Source organism: Vigna umbellata, chromosome 4 (genome assembly GCF_029865625.1).
Source record: "Vigna umbellata cultivar VRB3 chromosome 4, Vumbellata_1.0, whole genome shotgun sequence".
NCBI classification, from domain to species: domain Eukaryota; kingdom Viridiplantae; phylum Streptophyta; class Magnoliopsida; order Fabales; family Fabaceae; genus Vigna; species Vigna umbellata.
Genome location: NC_142168.1, coordinates 40,892,063 through 40,910,674, shown reverse-complemented (window position 1 = coordinate 40,910,674; position 18,612 = coordinate 40,892,063). Strand labels below are relative to the sequence as shown.

General features: G+C 37.3%; 1 protein-coding gene and 1 pseudogene across 2 annotated transcripts; both read right to left on the bottom strand.

The window, feature by feature from the left end:
• On the bottom strand, positions 1 to 18,612 carry LOC148200204 (cleavage stimulation factor subunit 77-like). 2 transcript variants are annotated; one of them, XM_088111336.1, is made up of 11 exons: positions 18,452 to 18,612; positions 18,299 to 18,364; positions 18,162 to 18,224; positions 17,919 to 18,028; positions 16,981 to 17,081; positions 15,237 to 15,298; positions 15,000 to 15,140; positions 14,778 to 14,906; positions 5,146 to 5,192; positions 1,451 to 1,514; positions 1 to 144 (listed from the first exon to the last, which is right to left on the bottom strand). In XM_088111336.1, the coding sequence occupies exons 1-11, from the start codon at positions 18,452 to 18,454 to the stop codon at positions 16 to 18; spliced, it is 915 nt and encodes a 304-aa protein (XP_087967462.1). In that variant the 5' UTR covers positions 18,455 to 18,612; the 3' UTR covers positions 1 to 15. The 2 variants fall into 2 exon arrangements, with proteins under 2 accessions (XP_087967462.1, XP_087967461.1); XM_088111335.1 differs by lacking the exons at positions 1 to 144; positions 1,451 to 1,514; positions 5,146 to 5,192 and adding an exon at positions 11,421 to 11,840.
• On the bottom strand, positions 11,857 to 13,875 carry LOC148200205 (uncharacterized; annotated as a pseudogene).

Sequence of the window (18,612 nt, the reverse complement as noted above, 5' to 3'; positions counted from 1 at the left end):
TAGAGAAAGAAAACATTACAAACCAGGGAGAGCCTTCAGAGCCCTTTGAAATACTTTGATTGCTGCATCTATGGAACCACCTTTTGCATGCCATGTAGCATAGTCATACCATATATCAGGATAATGGTACATATACATCAAACACTAGATAATAGCAATGTAGTTAGATATTTCATAAACAATGGAACAAATCAACACAAGATATTCCACATTAGCTTCTCCAAAATCTTATTTTTAACTCATTCAAATTAATTTTAAGCAATGGAAAAAGTAGTTTCATTTTTCCTTCACATATTTCTCTCTACAAGTGTCTATTAAAAAGTTCATTAAAATAGTAATATGAGACCTATATCTGTACAATACAAACGTAACCTATACAAGTCAACTATAGTCAACTATATTATACTAACAGACCCCCTGAAAACTCAATAGGAATATTTTTCAGAAGAAAAATTCTTCACATTAAGTTTGCCCTGAAGAAAAACAAAGCAAGTTGAAGAAAGAGACTTAGTTAAAACATATACCTAACTCACACTAATAAAGATAGATATCAAAGCCTAGATGGGAAGAATAAAGTCCACCAAATAATAAAGATAGATATCAAAGCCTATTTGGGAAGCTAATCTACCTAACTCACACTAGGCTCAACATTGGATTTGCTGTGAGTTTAGCTAGTTGTTATACATCTAATCCAATTGAGTTCCACATGAAAAGATAATAGGTAGAACGAAAGGCATCACCCCATGATGGATAGGTACAACACCAAGTAGAACGAAAGGCATCAACTAAGTATCTATTCTTTCTCTCTGCTTTACCATTTTGCTAAGGTGTATGACAACAAGTGAAATAGTGTAAAGGAACTTGCATAGGTAAAACAGTTCCTCCAAGAACTAAAATTTTGTAAGATTCAGCAAATGATGTAATGGGATAATCAAGCAATTACCACATTGCTTCCAATCATGGGTTGCATGAGAAGACCAAACACAAAAATTGACCATTTATTCAACATAACTTATGGCTCAAGCATATTTGTCCTAAGTTAGTCCGATCCAATGATCAACTTGCGGACATTTAACAAAATCTTGAGACAACCTTGGATTAAATTTATTCATTCCAAGTTTGGCACCTTCAATCTTTATGTTCATATTAAGGGGGATTGTTAAAATAGGTTCAAAATAGGCTTACTAAAAAGTTGCTTTTAATTGTACTTATATCTACTAAGGTCCTAGAGGTGTCTTTACTTGGTTTCTACTTTTTTCTCACTTTCATTGTATCTCAGATTAATATACAATTTCTATATAATACGAGAACATACAAGAGACTTCGTACAAGCTCTCTAAAATATATTTTTTTATCAAGTAAAACAAATTATTTGTTTCCCCACATTAATGATAAAATATAATAATAAAGGGATAAAGAATTAAAAACAAATAAATATATTTCTTAGTACCTGCTCATAAGTAAATATAATTCGTTTGTTGGAGGAGGCGGTATCTATTCTCTGTGGATTTCCTCTGAAATAAAATAATGATTAAGTTAGATAGAAAATACAAACTAAACATCATAACATATAACATGATAAGAATATAAAGACATAATGACCAAAGGCATTAGATCCGGGCTACCATCATTTCAAAATGATAAGTATGGCCAAAGATGACAACCCCCTAGAAGGTTATAACTTTTAAATCCAATATGAAGTCTAAAGAATGGTTTTACATCTTTTATTTTATAACAAGTGCATTTAGAACTTTTGAACAATACAGTAGAACACAAACATGTAGTTAACATACAAGACCACTCTAGAAGCCCCACTTAACAAGGTAAGCTTTATGATCTTAGGCATGATATCAAAGCCTTTTCTGGTTTTTGGCATAATATTTGTCTCAACAGAAGTGCATCATGAACATTATAGTTAAAATCAATATTTCACTCATAAAATAGTAAGATCCTACGATTTTATACACTAACATCGCCAGGATTGTCAAACAAATTCGTAAAATCATGAGAATCAGTGTTTTTTTCTAAATTTTTCATTGAACTACATCTTCACCTTCTTGGATGAATGAACTCAATTTAAATAACACCTAAACCCAATCAAATGTTAATCCAATTAAAAGCTCGCCTCGTTATGTATTGCCAACCGCATCACCACCCAATTAAAAATTAATGCAATTAAAATTTACCTTTTTTCTTGCAACTGCAACACCTATTCACTTTCTCTGGTGAATAAGGTTTCAAATAAAACAAAATCCAAACTCAATTAAAAATTAAGGGTGTTTTCTGTTGCACCCTTCACCTTCTTGATTGAATGGGTATCAATTAAAATAAAACTCGATTAATGTACTTTTAACTTCTAGACATCTCTTCACGTAACTTGCATTGGTTACATGCACGTTCATCTCTTCACCCAAATCCAATTAAATGTAACATTAAAAACTTCAAAACAAGTTTTCTATCATTGGTTATGTATATGTATATGTGTGTGTGTGTGTATATATATATATATATATATATGTGTGTGTGTGTGTGTGTGTGTAGAAAGTAAAACTTACAATCAGGGTTATGATCCCATGAATTACGATTTTTGAACCTTTCACAATCCTAAACATAATTTCGATTTTAAATACCTTGGTCTTGAGTTCTCCTCTATAAATCTACAAGTTATTGTGTGAATTGTTGTGGAGACAAATATCACTGATAGGCCAATACTTAACAATTTAAACTTTTGGGAATTTGGACTATGGCACATAATTCTCCAGACAGTTGATCAGCTCACTTAAAAACAATTCTCCTGCTGGAGCCCAACATGTTTTTAGGCCGAATGAGTCATTGGTCCATGACAGGCATGAGGCACTTAACGCATGGAAAGTATATGTGTGTAAAAGGAAGAGTGGAAATCCTAAGGTTGAGGTGGCATGAGCAATGGAGAGATTGTTACAAGGTTGAGGTGGCATGACTAGTGAAGAGGTTGTTAAATGTGAGTGCTTTAATATTTAGACTCTTGAGGGAGAGGGGGATATTCATTAGTTAAAGGAGCTAGGCTTTGGACAATTAGAGGTTTCCTTCACATGTAGTTTCTCTTTTATTGCAAATTGTGAGAAATAGAGAAGATTGGGAGAAAATATCCCTTGTGTCTTTTGCATAGACATAGGATAGTTTATTTATAATGTAAAATATGGACCAATGCCCTTAATACAGAATGGGCTGAGCCTAATTAACAGAAACACACATCTTAACATCTAACACAAATAATACATAATTCCTCAGTTCTTTCATCTTTTTTTTATTCTACATTTATAGCCATAACTCTAGTCAATAACATCTTTGAAAAACTGGTCTATCAAAAGAACTGCTAGATGTTGAAGTTTTCTCAATTCTTTCTACCCATTTAAGTTGTACTTGAACGATATGTCACCAATCATTTTCACTCATCTTCAAATAATTTTTTCTTTTGTGATCATCCCTCTAAGAGTACAGAAAAGAGAGAACAGATCTCCTATGCCCTGAGAGTAGGGTTTCTTGCCAACACTATTGCCCTTGCACATTAGGGTTTTCTTTTCCTGCACCGCTGCCTCTACAAACTAGGGTTTTCGTATCCTACACCGCTGCCTCTGCAAACTAGGGTTTTCTTATCCTACACCGGACCTTCCTTTTCGGATGCAAGTTGTGCCTCTACCATCTCCACCATCTCTTTTTCGCACCAACTAATTATGATGCAAAAAACGGCCCCATAGACCGCCATGAGAAACCTGCATCGCCACCGCTGTTGTGGTGGCAAACTGCAAAATTGCCCCAATTTCCGTCATGGCACCACCATAATTGACTTTTGATAGCACTGCTTGGAGGAGCAAAAAACAAAATGTAGTAGCAAGATCAAGGACTAAGCAAAATTTCGAGCAATGGCCTAAGGAATTCGTGAACTTCTATGGTTATAGATTACATTGGAAGACCTACGGATAAAGTAGGGTGAACCAATGAGGTAAGGCATGACAGAATTAAACATATTGACGTAGACAAACACTTTATCAAGAAAAAGCCAAAAAGTAGTTTGATTTGCACCCATATGTATCTACTCAAAAATCAACTTGCAAACATATTGGGACTGTCAAAACTGTGCTACTCATGTATTTCAGGAAGTTTTGTTATTATATCCTTGCTACAATTTTATTCTTTAGTACAAGTGTATCTTGGCATTAATACTAGGGTAATGAATTTAAAAGCAATCCCAAAATTACAGGGATTTGTTTCCTTAGAATTACTCTCTATTTCCTAAAATAACAAGCAAGCTCGTTTATTCATAGGTCCAATGGCCTCATTATTGAAATATAGAATACTTATACTATTCTTTTTAAATCTAACAAGGACTTTAATTTCTAAAAATAACCCCACCTGTCCTGTTTTGCTACCCCCTCTCCGAAGTTTTTGCATGATTGCCTATTTCACCCACCATTAAAGATAATAGCTCAGTCTTAAGTAGCTTCAAGTGTTACAATGTGAATCATGCCAACTAGAAAAACATTAGGCCATCAGTTCCAAAAAAAACCAAAAAACTAGAAACAGATGTGACTAAGTTTTCTCTACCATTTTATTCAGATATTTTGATACGTAACTGTGTCATACCTTTAGGTTTTAGATATTTTGTAACCTTTATTAATGAATTCTACCATTGCATTTGGATTTATTTAATGAAAAACATATCTAAACTTCTATCTACATCCATGTCCTTCTTTAATAAGATTAAGAACCATTTGGCAAAAATAGTTGAAGCCTTTCGAAGTGACAATGCTAAAAAATATTTTTTTCTATTGAGCTTTCTTTCTTCTTATCCACATTGAGTATTTTACATCAATCCACTTGTCCTCGAGCACCACAATAAAATGGCATTGCAGAGAGAAAGAATAGACACCTTATGCAATGCAAATGCTTTTGTACATCATTGGGGAGAAACAGTTCTCGTTGTTTGTTCTTTAATTAAAGCAAATTGGTGCAAAAGAAACCGTAGATAAATCCAATACTTTGCCTCAATTGCTTCATCAGTTTGATCAATATCAAGTAGCAGAGATCTAATAAAAACTTATCAGTGAAAATGTTCATGTAATACAATCCAATTACTGGAAAAGAAAAGAAAAACATGTTACTTACTTTTCAAAAGATAAAAGCCTCTTCCATGCAATCCACTGAATTTCTTCCTGTCAGAAGTAATCATGATTTTAGACACGTAACAAGCACAAAATCATGTTGTAGCTTCACTTAACACTTTGTTTTAGGATAGCCAGTTCATGGCATGATCTAAACACTTTCTAACCAAGTGGTCTAGATCTAAATCCTTAACACCCCTGTTCTTTGAAATAAATTTGAATTTCAGCTCAAGACGGGCCTATATATTGTCAATGATTAAAACTCAAAGGGCTCACTTATGTGAGAATGCAGGTTAGAGATATAAAAGTGTAAAACCACCAATATGCTTCTGCGTAACAGAAAGCTTTTTATATAGTTTGCATTTTGGATAAAAGTTTTTATTCTATATAGCATAGAGATTTTGAAAATTTTGTATCAACTTATCAATAACAACAACCCTTATAATAGAATAAGAAAAAGAAAATGAATTGAACTTCTCCAAAATTAAAAACAACTTATGCTCCTCAATGCATACCAACGGTAGATGACAACACGTATGAAAAAATTGAGGTGCACAAGATAATTTTGCAGAAGTCTCGATCATTCTACACCCTTTGCTCAATTTACTTTCTTCAGGCTAAAATCCTGTCTTTACAACAAATTCACTCAATAATCCCCCTATACAGAACCCACTCCCTATTTATAAAGTTTCTCTTCCCCTTCCCACTAACTAACTGTCAAATAACTCTTCCCTCCTAACTGCCCTCTCATTTTCTCTTCCTTCTATCCTAAACCCATTATCACCTATTACCCTATATCCTATCAGAACAACCTTGTCCTCAAGGTTGGAACCGGAAAGCTTGATCTCATGGCTCCTCTTCATCAACCTGTTACCATATGAAGGGAACCCACTGGATGCTGCCCTCCAATTCAGGTCTGGAGGCTTGGGTGGTGGCAAATCCTCCTCCAATGACTTCCACTTTTTTTGGATTCTTTTAGCCCAATTTTGTGAAGTCCTCAAAATCTCAACTCTGACTTCATCGGCTCTTGTAACACTTTTGGCAGCTGCTCCATCTACTTGCAAACTCTCATGTAAAATTTCCACACTCTCCATCTGTGTTATTGTTGCCCAGTTCTCACAGAGACTGCTTCTTCTGTTCCCTTCAACTATCTTTAGTAGAGTTGGGGCCAAATTTTTCCAAGAAAGGTGTTTGAATTTTTTATGCCAAGTCTTGCACCCTTGGGCTACATTTTCTTTGCTGTTTGGGTATGCTTTTGTTTATCCCTTGGTGTTTTGAACTTTAGAAGCATTTGTTGCCCCTGTTGTTTGATCTTGGGTGTCAATCCCTTCATAAGTGGTCAACTCTTTTCTTTTCACCCACGAAAAAATTGGTGTCTCCTCACCCTTCCTAGCTCCATTATTGTCAATGGCATCCTCTTCTTTTTGCTCCCAATTGCTTGAATATTCTCCTCCACCTGAGTGTTTCTTTCCTTTCTTGATATCTTGCAGCAGGTCCTCTCTTGCCCTATAAACAAACTCAACTGGGTTGCTCTTTGACACCATTGTTTTAACCCAGGCCTCAACAATTCTTCCCCTTTCTTTACTGTTTTGACATTCCCAACACAACCTACCACTCTATCTCCACTAAAAACAACAACTTTTGCAACTTTACTTGGAGAAACAAGAGTCACAACCTTCCCATCATGATCTTCACCTGATGTATTTTCCCTCCCAACATGTCACGTTATCCACCCTTGCATCAGAAACTTCTACAACTTTCTCAGAGGCAGCTTCTGTAACTCCTGTAGTTTGGGCTAACTTCTCAAAAACAGAGCCTCTATCTCTTCCTCTGAACCCCCATATCAATGCCTCTTTCAGCCCTTTCCAAGAAAGGTTCTTGGTTTTATTTTTCCAGGCCCTAAACCAATAGATGGTGCCTCCCTCCATGCAGTTGTAAGCCAACCTGAGCCTCTCCTTCTCTGTGACATTTTGGATGTCAAAGAACTTCTCTGCCTTAGAGATCCATCCCAATGGGTCCAGCCCCTTAAACCTGGGCAATTCTTCCTGCTTCCTCCAATTTTGTTCACCCCTGTCTTCCTCCAGCTCTTCTTCTGAACCTTCTTTCTGTCCTTTCATGACAGATTTCTCACTTCTTTCTAAGCCCTTTATGTGAATCTTGATTTCTTGCTTCATTTCTCTCGTTTCTTGCATATTTCTTCTCCATTCTTGCATATTGCTTCTCCATTCTGCCATGCTCATTTTTAGTTTGTTGGTCCTCCTCTCCAAGGTATTGTCTCTTCCTTCCATCACCCTTCTCTCCCAAAGATCCAACACTCCTCTCCTAAGGATATCCGATAGTTCTCCTGTTGATACGGCAGCGCTCTGGATGATTTGACCGCTTCTCGAAACGAAAAGTCAGACCAATTTGTTAGGTTCCTGTTAGATATATTATCTTTTATCTTTTAGTTGGTTTGTTATTATTTCTCATTTGTATTTTGGGCTTAGCCCATATTTCTTCTATTATAAATAGAGAACCCTATGTGTGTATTTTACACAAGAGGGATTAATTTAAATATAGTTTTTCACTATATTCAACATGGTATCAGAGCAAGTTCTCTGATCCTCTTCTGGTGGTCTCTGCTGTCTATCGGCGGCCGGTCGCCATGGCCGCCGGCAGCCCCTAAAATTTCAGTGGGCAGTCCATTTTTCTTCTTAAATCTCTGCCACAGTCAGTACCAGTCCAGACCCAGTGTGCCACTGCTGTCGCCGCCACTTTCCGCTGCCGTCACTGCTAACTCCGGCCACCGTCGCCGCCGCTGCCGCCGCCGGCCACCGTCACAGATTCGACGGGTGACCTGCGGATCTGGGCCGTCTCTTCGAGCGACGGCCAACCACGCCGGTTTCGAGAGCCACCTCTCAGTCACGCGCCGCCACGCAGCGCTTCTTTCCGACCAGTCCGCCGCCACCTTGTCGCCGGCCACCATCACAGTTCCGTCCGGCGACCACTGGATCTGGTTCGCCTCTTCACGCGACGACCAACCCCACCGGTGCCGGCGTCTGATTCTTCCCCACGCTCCGCCACGCGCCGCTTCTATGTTCGCTGCGAACAGGCGCGTACAGCTCACGCGCCGCCCTCTGGCCACCGGAAAGTCTCCGCGACTCCTCCATAGCCGTCGTCTGGACTTCCTCTCTCTGTTCAGACCCTCAGAGCAGCCATTGCTGCCATCTTCGTTTTTCCAGCGCCGTTTTGCCGCTGTCCGGCACCGTTTTTCCGCTGTCCAGGCGTCTTTTGCCGCTGTTCGGCACTGTTTGCCGCTGTTCGGCGCCGTTTGCCGCTGTTCGGCGCCGTTTTCCGCTGTTCGGCGTCGTTTGCCGCTGTCCAGGCGCCGTTTGCCGCTGTCCAGGCGCCGTTTGCCGCTGTCCAGGCGCCGTTTGCCGCTGTCCAGGCGCCGTATGCTTCCAACAACTGTAGGCCCCCATCACCTCATCAGTTAGTGATGGCAGTCCATGTAGTTTTGTCGCTTCCAGCCACTACAGGCCCCATCAGTCAGTGATGGCAATTTAGTCCCTACAGTTTTATAGCAGTCAACCGCCGCTGCAGTCGCTACTGCCTCAGACAGACACAACTGCGTCAGTTCTTCTTGGGCTAGAGTTTAGACCGATCTTCTTGTGATACACGGCTAAGTATCACCACTTGGGAGTTGTCCAGTAAAGAATTTTGGACCTCCAACGTATCTTTAGATCTTTGATGTCTTTGTTTCAGCATTGTAGCTTAATATTTTGTTTTGTTTTAGTGGTCCAACAACTGTGATATTCCACATTTCCGCCGTTCACACTGAGGGGGAGTACGTTTCCAAGACACTGCAAGTCAAGTCACATATATATGGGTGTAGTCCCTGCAGTTTTGTAGATTTCAGTTCCTGAGTTTGAAACCTAACTAAGAACACTAACCGTAGGTAAAAACAGTAATGAAAGAATGGGTTTTTCTATTATTCACAGTAAAAGAACTCTCTTTACATAGAATGGTTGGGAGCATAACCTCCCTGGTTAGGAGCATAACCTCCCTCTACAGGCTAAAATCCTGTCTTTACAACAAATTCACTCAATAATCCCCCCTCTACAGAACCCACTCCCTATTTATAAAGTTTCTCTTCCCCTTCCCACTAACTAACTAACTAAGTAACTAACTGTCAAATAACTCTTCCCTCCTAACTCCCCTCTCATTTTCTCTTCCTTCTATAACCCTAGATCCTATCACAATACCTAGAAGTAGACTTTTTGACAGTAATAGAACCTGCATAGTTAGCATTAGTATATATTTTCATAGTCAATGTGTCTTCCCTTTTAAATAATAGCCCCTTTCCAGGATTTGACTTCAAGTATTTGAGAATTTTGTCAACTGCTTGCATGTGTCTCTCTCTTGGGTCATGCATAAATTGGCTCACTACACTAACTGCATAAGCAATGTTTGGTTTGTGTGTGATAGATAAATCAATTTTCCTACCAATCTTTGATATTGGGCCTTCTCTACAGGAGCACTTTCCTCACTTCCAATTTTGTGATTTTGTTCTATAGGAACTATTGACATTCTACATCCCAATTTTCCTATTTCTTTGAGGAGATCAACTACATATTTCCTTTGGGAGATGAAAATTCCGTTCTTGGAGTAAGCAACCTGTTTTCCATGAAAATGTTTGAGTTTTCCTAGATCTTTCATTTCAAATTGGGCTGCCAATTTTTCTTTTAACGCCAATTTTCCTACAATAATCATATCATCCACATAGACAAGCAATAGAGTGAGTTTACCTGTAGAAGAGTGCTTTATGAATAGTGTATGATCTCCTTAGCTTTGTCTGTATCCCAAGGGAAACCATTGCTTTTGTAAATCTTCCAAACCATGCTCTAAGGGATTGCTTAAGACCATACAATGCTTTCTTTAGGAGACATACCTTGTTTTCTTTCATTTTTCACTTCAAAACCTGGGGGAATCTCCGTGTGCACTTCCTCTTCTAGATTTCCATGAAGGAAGTCATTCTTTATATCCAACCGGTGTAAGTCCCATCCAAAATGAGCAGCCAACGCGAGAACAACTCGAACTGTATTCATCTTTGCCATTGGGGCAAATGTCTCCTCATAGTCAATCCCGTAAGTTTGGGTATATCCTTTTGCCACCAATCTAGCTTTATATCTTTCTATTGTCCCATCTACCTTTATATCTTTCCATTGTCCCATCTACCTTTTGTTTCACTGTGAATATCCATCTACACCCTACTGCCTTCTTGTTTCTTGGCTTATCAACAATCTCCCAAGTGGAATTTCTTTCTAATGCATTCATCTCTTCTTTCATGGCTTGATTCTAATGTTCAAGTTTCATGGCCTCCTGGATTGAGGTAGGAATTTGTGTGGCATCAATGGCAGCAATAAAGCTTTTGTGCTTATCAGAGAGATTGTTAGTGCAAACCTTCTGAGAAATAGGATATTTAGCACATGACCTTCTTTCCTTTCTTAATGCAATGGGTAAATCCTCAGTAATACTTTCTCCTGGTTGTTTTCTTCTTTCATATTTTTTGCCAAAAAATTTGTCTTCTTTACTATGGACTATGGTAGCTTCATTGCTTAGATCTTGAGCATCCTGCAAAGACAAACATGGTAATGACAAGAAGGAGAGTTCATCCACTTCAAGTGCTTTCTCCTCCTGAAGTGGTGGACTAACATAAAAGGATTGTGTTTCATGAAAGGTGACATCCATGGTGATAAAGACATGACGACTCTGAGAATGATAACATTTGTACCCATTTTTATTAGAAGGATACCCAATAAAGATACATTTAAGAGCTCTGGGATCTAATTTACTACGGTTAGATGATAAGAGTGAACAAAAACAACACATCCAAAGACTCGACTAGGTAGCCTCGTTATTAGGGACGAAGAAGGAACAAAAGACAATAGAGACTCCATAGGACTAATGCCATTTAAGATACAATTGGGTAACCTGTTGACGAGATATGTAGCAGTTAACACAGCTTCTCCGCAGTAATTTTTAGGAACAAACATTTGAAAAAGAGCTCTAGTTACTTCAAGAAAATGACTATTCTTTCTTTCTGCAACCCTATTTTGTTGAAGGGTGTTTACACAGGTTAGTTCATGAACAATACCATTATGAGACAAAAACTTGAGAAATTCATGATTCACATATTTAGTACCATTATCAGACCTGATTCTTTTCATATTTTTTTCCAAATTGAATTTGGACAAGACGGAAAAAATTAACAAAAATTTGGAAAACTTCTGATTTATTTTTTATAAGGTATGTTCACGTGACACGTGTACAATCGTCAATAAAGGTAACGAACCATTTGGCTCCGGAAATAGATTCAATGACAAGATCCCAAATATTAGAGTGAATTAAATCAAATGGAGAAGTACTCTTTTTATTACTAATAGGATAAGATGCACGATTGTGTTTTGACAATTGACAAATATCACAACTAAAAGACTCAACAAACTCCTTGGTAAACAAATGGGGAAACAAGGACTTGATAAGACTAAATGAAGAATGCCCAAGCCTTTGATGTTGTAACCACATTTGGGAATTTGCCCACATCTCAGATGTAGCTTGTTGACTCATGATTTTTGTGTTGCTTTGGTCATCAAACTCCAAAAGATACAACCCACTTTGCTCCGTAGCAGTTAAAGTCGTTTTCCCCATGGCAAAGTCCTGAAAAACACAGTAAGTTGGGAAAAATGTTACTAAATAATTTAAATCCTTTGAGTTTTTGCACAGAGATAAGACTATTAGCTAATTGAGGAACATGTAAAACATCCTTTAATACAATGGATGAGTCAAAAATTATATTCCAAGAGCCGCATATAGGTATACCTTGACCATTCGCAACTGTAATAAGTTGTTCTCTATTTCTTTTATCATGAGTCGAAGGACACACAAAAAGGTGTCATGATCAGTTGCTCCTAAATCAAGTATTCAAATACCATGAGACACATGACCAAAAGTATTGAGACAAATCTTACCTTTCATGGATAGAGTACATGATCCAAAGGGCTTACTCATTGATTCAAATATTGCTTTAAAGCGCTCGAGTTCCTCCTTATAAGCTTTCATATCAAGATCAGGTGATGGTGAAGGACTAGAATGTGAAGGACTAGATAGATTGGTGGCTTCCTGTTCTGAGGTAGTATGATTTCCCCATCTTTGAGTACACCCTTTGTTGTTTCCCATGCGCTTGAGAACATTCTTTCTTCCATGGAGTTTGAAGCATGTTTCCTTGGTGTGTCCAGATCTTTTACAGAGTATGAACAATAGTCTCCATGAGTACCTTTTTCAAACGACATTCCTCCAGCATTTGTTCCTTTATGGACTCCCTTTTCCAGTCATCATGACAGTGCCTATGTTGGAGGTCCCCCATCAAGAATGACAATTCTACAAGTTTTTTTTCCTCTTACCATAAAAAAAATACTTCTGATAGGGATGGTAATTTTTCTCTTCCTAAGATTTGTACCCGAATTGGGTCGTACTTAGGATTTAGGCCATGGAGAAATTTAAAGATTCTTCCTGTTTCCATGACTTTAGCAAGTGTGGCAGCATCTGTTTTACACATCTTTATTGTTTGGTTTTGATCTAATTCCACCCAAAATCCATTCATGATTCTGTGATACTCTGATACGGAAAGGGAGCCTTGTTTTGTATGAAATATCATGCTTCCAATGTCATAGCATGCAGCAAAATCCTTTTTTAATGAAAAAGTACTTTGTAAATCATCCCATATTTCTTTGGCAGAAGAAGGAAACATATAATTTCTACTTATCTCAAGAATCATGGACTGCCACATCCAAGTCATAATTAGTGAATCTTCATTCTCCCAAATTGGAAAATGAGTGTTGTTTGGTCCTGGTCCTCCTCCATCTATGTGATCTAGTCTTGAAAGTCCCTTGAGAGTACTTCGAATATACTGGCTCCATTGTAGGATATTCTAACCATCCAACCGAGCACCCACCAAATTGGGTAGATCATTAGGACCCAAAGGAATAATTTTTACTTCAGACATCACATAGAAGCAATCAGGTGTCTCAGATGACCTTATCTGAGGCGACGACGACGTGTGGGTTACACCGAGAAAAGGAGCATAAGTGAAATCTCATATCTACTCAAATCTGGGCAAAATGGGACGTCACCGACCCTTGGAATGGACTTAGGAGGCTCCAGCGACCTTGTATGTGACAGCGGCGACGAGTGGGTCTCTCCGGAACAAGGTGTGTGGGCTACACGCGCCGGCGATGATGGCGACGCGTGGGCTACACGCGCCGGCGGTGCGTGGTGGCTCTTTCCCGAAGCGATTTCCGATGTTGTGATCGCCAGAGTTGGGCGCACCTTTCTGCTCTATCAACAACCCCAATCGGCTACGGCGGCATCCGTGGTGGTCGGACAGCGACGGCGGTGGCTACTGTTGCAGCGAAAACAGATCTCCCAAGATCAGGAGGTCTGATACCAACTTGAAAAAGAATGATTTTATTATTTTCATTCATAGTAATTACATTCTTCTTACCTCTATTTTAGCAATCTAATCTTCTAGAAAGGGAAATAAGGAAACAAAATAATCTAGAAGATCATACACATGTTTTCTGTAATTAGGAAGATTCTATAGATATTTTCTCTAATTAAGAAGATTCTATAGATATTTCCTCTAATTACATCAGTGTTCATCTCATTAACATCAAGCGTAGAGCTTAGTCTATGTAACCAGCACCTTCCATAAAAATAAATATCAAAATTTACATCAAATTGTGCTTTCACACAGCCAACTACTGCAAACAGGACCATGAAATCAATATCAGCATAAAAGAAACATCAAGTTGCAATTTGATCAACATTTCCAAAGGCAAATCCCACTTTCCTCTACTTTCTCTCAGTAAGTGAGTTTATGCCTAATGCAACCATAACAAACTAGCTTGTAAAGTGATGATTGCACCCCACGTATTTATTAAAATTTGACCTTATTCCTAGTTGATATAGAATCTCCAACACACTTCCTCATACCGAGGAATGAACATCTCTAGTGTGAGTTTAGATATTTGTGGGTGGTCTAACAGGAGCCCGATCACACCATCTCACACCAAGAAATGAACATCTCAAGTGTGGAACTAGATATTTGTAGGTCATCTAGTAGGATAAGCTCTGAATGGTTTTGATACCATTTTGGTAAGGGGGTTTATGACTATTAAGATATTTACCCTATTTATCATCATTATATTGTGTCAAGGGTTACCCTATTTATCATGATTATATTGTGTCTAGGTTTATCCTATTTATCATGATTATATTGTGTCTAGGGTTACCCTATTTATCATGTACTCTTGTATCAATTTATTCTTATAAATAGAAGATTATGAGAGGGATCAATCAAGCCCTCAAGAATTATTTTACAGTTTCAATCTCAAGTATGACTATCTCAATCTCACCAAATCGACTTGTAAGGTGAGGATTGCATTATATATTATTATCTGACTTTATTCCTAGTCAATGTGGGATCTATAACCCTTTCATAACCCAAATTACAATTTTTAGAGATCCATAGTTGCATGCTTAAATAGGAGAAATTATCCTGTAACAATCATCACTAATAAGAAAAAAGAAAGTTACCTTGTAGGATCCACTTGGTGGTACAGCAAGCATATTCCAATCAATTTCATCAACATACTTCTTCCTCTCCCGGTAAACTGCCCTAGCACTATTATATTTGGGTTGATATTCAGATATTAGTCCTTTAGCCTGCAGAACATCTTTATCATCAAATTGCATGCAACGAAGGAAGAAAAACTACAAATTAATAGAGCAAGCATTTTACTATAATCAATATCTTACCAACTGACGACTAACAGAATTTTCAAAGTTTTCATAGTCCTTCCAAAGTTGTTCAATGTGATGGGTTGGAGTAACAATAGCCTTCTGATAGACTTTCCTCACAGTAGTCATCCGGTGTGACTCTTCTTGACCATTTATAGCCTGGAAGAGATCACAGAATTTGACCCAAATTATGTAACATAATACCTAAGTATGCTCCAAGAATTGCAGAAAACAGAAAAGGTTAACCAAACAAACCGGCAATGATTTTAGAAAGGCTATGTACTCCATCCACACAGGACCAGATGCTATGTCTGCTCCTGTTATCACATCATTAAGTGTGAAGGTATATATGTATATATATAACGTATAGATGCATTTATTCATACATAAATATAACAAACAGTCTTCCCTTTCCCTCCTAATTTCCAAATAATATCAAACGAAAATAATGAATTTTGGCATTAATAGTGAGTTCCGGCAAAAACATAAGTGGTAGAAGGCTTTCAAACATAAAATATAAGTGAAATCTAAATCAGAAGCTAAAGCATTAACTAGGACGCAATTATTTATAAAAGAAAAATGTTGGCTTCAACTATACTAAAATTACTAGTGAATAGATCTACCAAATGGTTCATCAAATTACACAAGAAATTTGCGACTATAGTATGTTTATTAAGAAAATTTATACAATTACCAATAATTTCTTAAAATTCAAAATTTATGAAATTCCCCAATAGCCCCATGCCTGAATCAGACCAGTTAAACTTCAATCAATCTCTTAAAGATTTCTATTTTCTTTTACTTTGAACTCTGCAATAAATAGGATTTCAAACATGCACCCAATCGGTAAAAAGACAAAAGCCACTAACATATTTATAAATGCATTATAAATTCAAAAACAGCAACAAAGCCTTAACTGATAAGGTGGAATATGCAACACGGATTTCTCATTGCCAATAGGCTCTGACTTAAACCAATCAACTCCTACATTCAAGTCCCCATTCTAAAAAAAAGATAACCTTTTATGTACTATTCTTAACTTGTAGTCATGTGCCTTCATTTTGAGGATTTATGGCACATGTCTTTTGAGTTCATATATCAAATCAATATTTTTTACCCTTTAATAATCTATTCAATCAAGAAAGATTTGTAGTTTTCTAAATACTCAAACTTCTTTCAGTCAACATTAAAATGAATTATTTGCAAAAAATGACAATCAACATTTCACCAGTAAAACAAAATTTCATCAAATATTTTTAAAATTTATATTTCCAGAGTTTCTTGTATTGAAATATGTATGCAATCTACTGATATTTTCCAGTTATCACAAAAGAACATGCCATTGGTTCAAGGTACATAAATGGTTTCATATGTAAAACTCCTCCTCACACAAAGCCCCTAGGGCTTGAATTGCAGACAATAAACAGTCCAACAATAACAGCCCAACCCTACGTTGAAATCCACATATAAAATGAATGGAGGAAGAAAGTATCAAATTCTAGACCACACGACCATTGAAGCCTTATACAATTTCAAACAACAACTCTTTGACCTTGAAGCATGGGTAATGCATGAAATAACCCTATTGTCTGCTGAAATCCAAGTTTTATTTAGAAGAATAGGAGCAGCAAGGATTGACTCTAGATATTTGGTAATAGAACTCTAGTATCAAGTTAGAAACCAATTACCTAACAACTTAAAATATTGGAGGAAGACAGAAAAATGGTTTTATATCAAACAAGTTCCACCAAAAAGCATGTTTCCAGTATTTGTGTCTCCTAATATCTTTTGTCTGTTCTACACCCATCCAATGGACTAATTTTAATGTCCACTTCAACAACTATGGGCCTCTAATCAATGTTCTTTTCACCAAAGTCTCTACTGGATTCTCCTCACATGACCAAATCATCATGCATGAGTTTCCCCATCTAAATAGTTGATACTTCAATCCAACAAAACAACAAAGATAATTCGAACAGGACAAAGGAATAAAACTTACCCACACAGTTAAGCATAAAATCAAAAGCTTTTCTTGTCTCTTCCTGACCCTCCATGCCCTTCTTGTCATTGACCTTTCTAATGAAACGAATGTAGCATCTCCTGTATACCAGAGGATAGATTGAAACAAAAACATCATTTGCATGTACCACAAGACCAGCAAAATAAGCAGGATGTTTCATCCATTTTCACAAAAAACGAACTATCTTATGAAAATTTAACACAAAACATAATATAGGATAGAGAAGATGGGACACATTCAGAACACATGCAGCAGAAATTGAGAAATTTTGAAGACCTTCTATGATTTAACTATTTCTGTGAGAATACTGCATTAGAAGAGCAGCTAGTCACTGTCTCTTAGGCAGTTAGTTGTTTGAAAAGTAGTTAAGTCAGTTACATATATGTTGTTAAGTCAGTTACTCAACTAACTACCACTATCACTATGACAATGTTTGAAAAGTAGTTAAGTCAGTTACATATATGTTGTTAAGTCAGTTACTCAACTAACTACCACTATCACTATGACAATGTACTGATCCTATAAATACTTCAGTGTAACCTCTGATCTTTAAGAAATAAAATCAGATTACTTTTCTTCCTGAAAACTCACTCTTACTTTGAACAATTTCTAACAGTTACATGTAAAATGACCAATATTTTAAAGAGGATGCCCTTGCAAGAATATCTATGAATAGCAACAAGACAAGTCCCCTCAAGTAAGAAAACCAATAAAACCTTACAAGATAGCCAACTGAAAATAAGTTTACAAATATTAGTTGATTGAACAGAAATGCAGCTATACATATGCAGTAATTTTGTATCCTGTACTCTCCCAAAACCTCTCTATCCCCAACCGCAGCTGAAAATTATCCAAAAGAGACAGTAAAAAAAGGTACATCAGCCAATGCCATAAACAAGATTAAGCAAACAATATACCATAGAGGAATCTGAAGACAATGCAACAAACACCGACTAAAAATCTGTTTCGTAGCATCATCATTATTTGTAGCCATATATGCCTCCACATATTGCCTCCAAAACTTGGCCTGAGCACAAACAAGCATCAACAAAAATCAGCCCCATAGCAGAAGAAGCGACATAATTTCAATCACAAAATACAACCAAAACCATAACTTTCTTCCAATAACAACCACCGAAGCTATCAACAAGAACACTTACAGCAGTTGGAAACAATAGCAGAAGCTGCTCGTATATGGGTGTGGCCTCTGCAACGGGCAAATGCTGAACAGCACAGAAACAATATGAACCAGCTAAAGGGTATGCAAAAAATATGAACTGGGGAATTGGATCCGAACCTGAGCCTCATTTGCCAAGATTTCCGCGGTTTCAATGTTGTACTTGTCTCCGCCACTGGTTTTATCCTAAAAAGTTAAAATTAAAATTAAATTAAAAAAAAGGTTAAATTTTTATGCTCATCAAAAACGTAGAAGGAAAGAATGAAGGTGTACCATGTTGGGGGTTCGAAAGAAAAGAAGCCAGTGACAGTCACGCTTTCATGTTGCCCAGTTTGAAAAGAGTAGGAAAGGGGAAGAAGAAGAAAGCGGGTATTCTTGCTTTTTGGAGAAGACGATGATTAATCGAAACTATTTAAATGGGGATTGAGGGAATT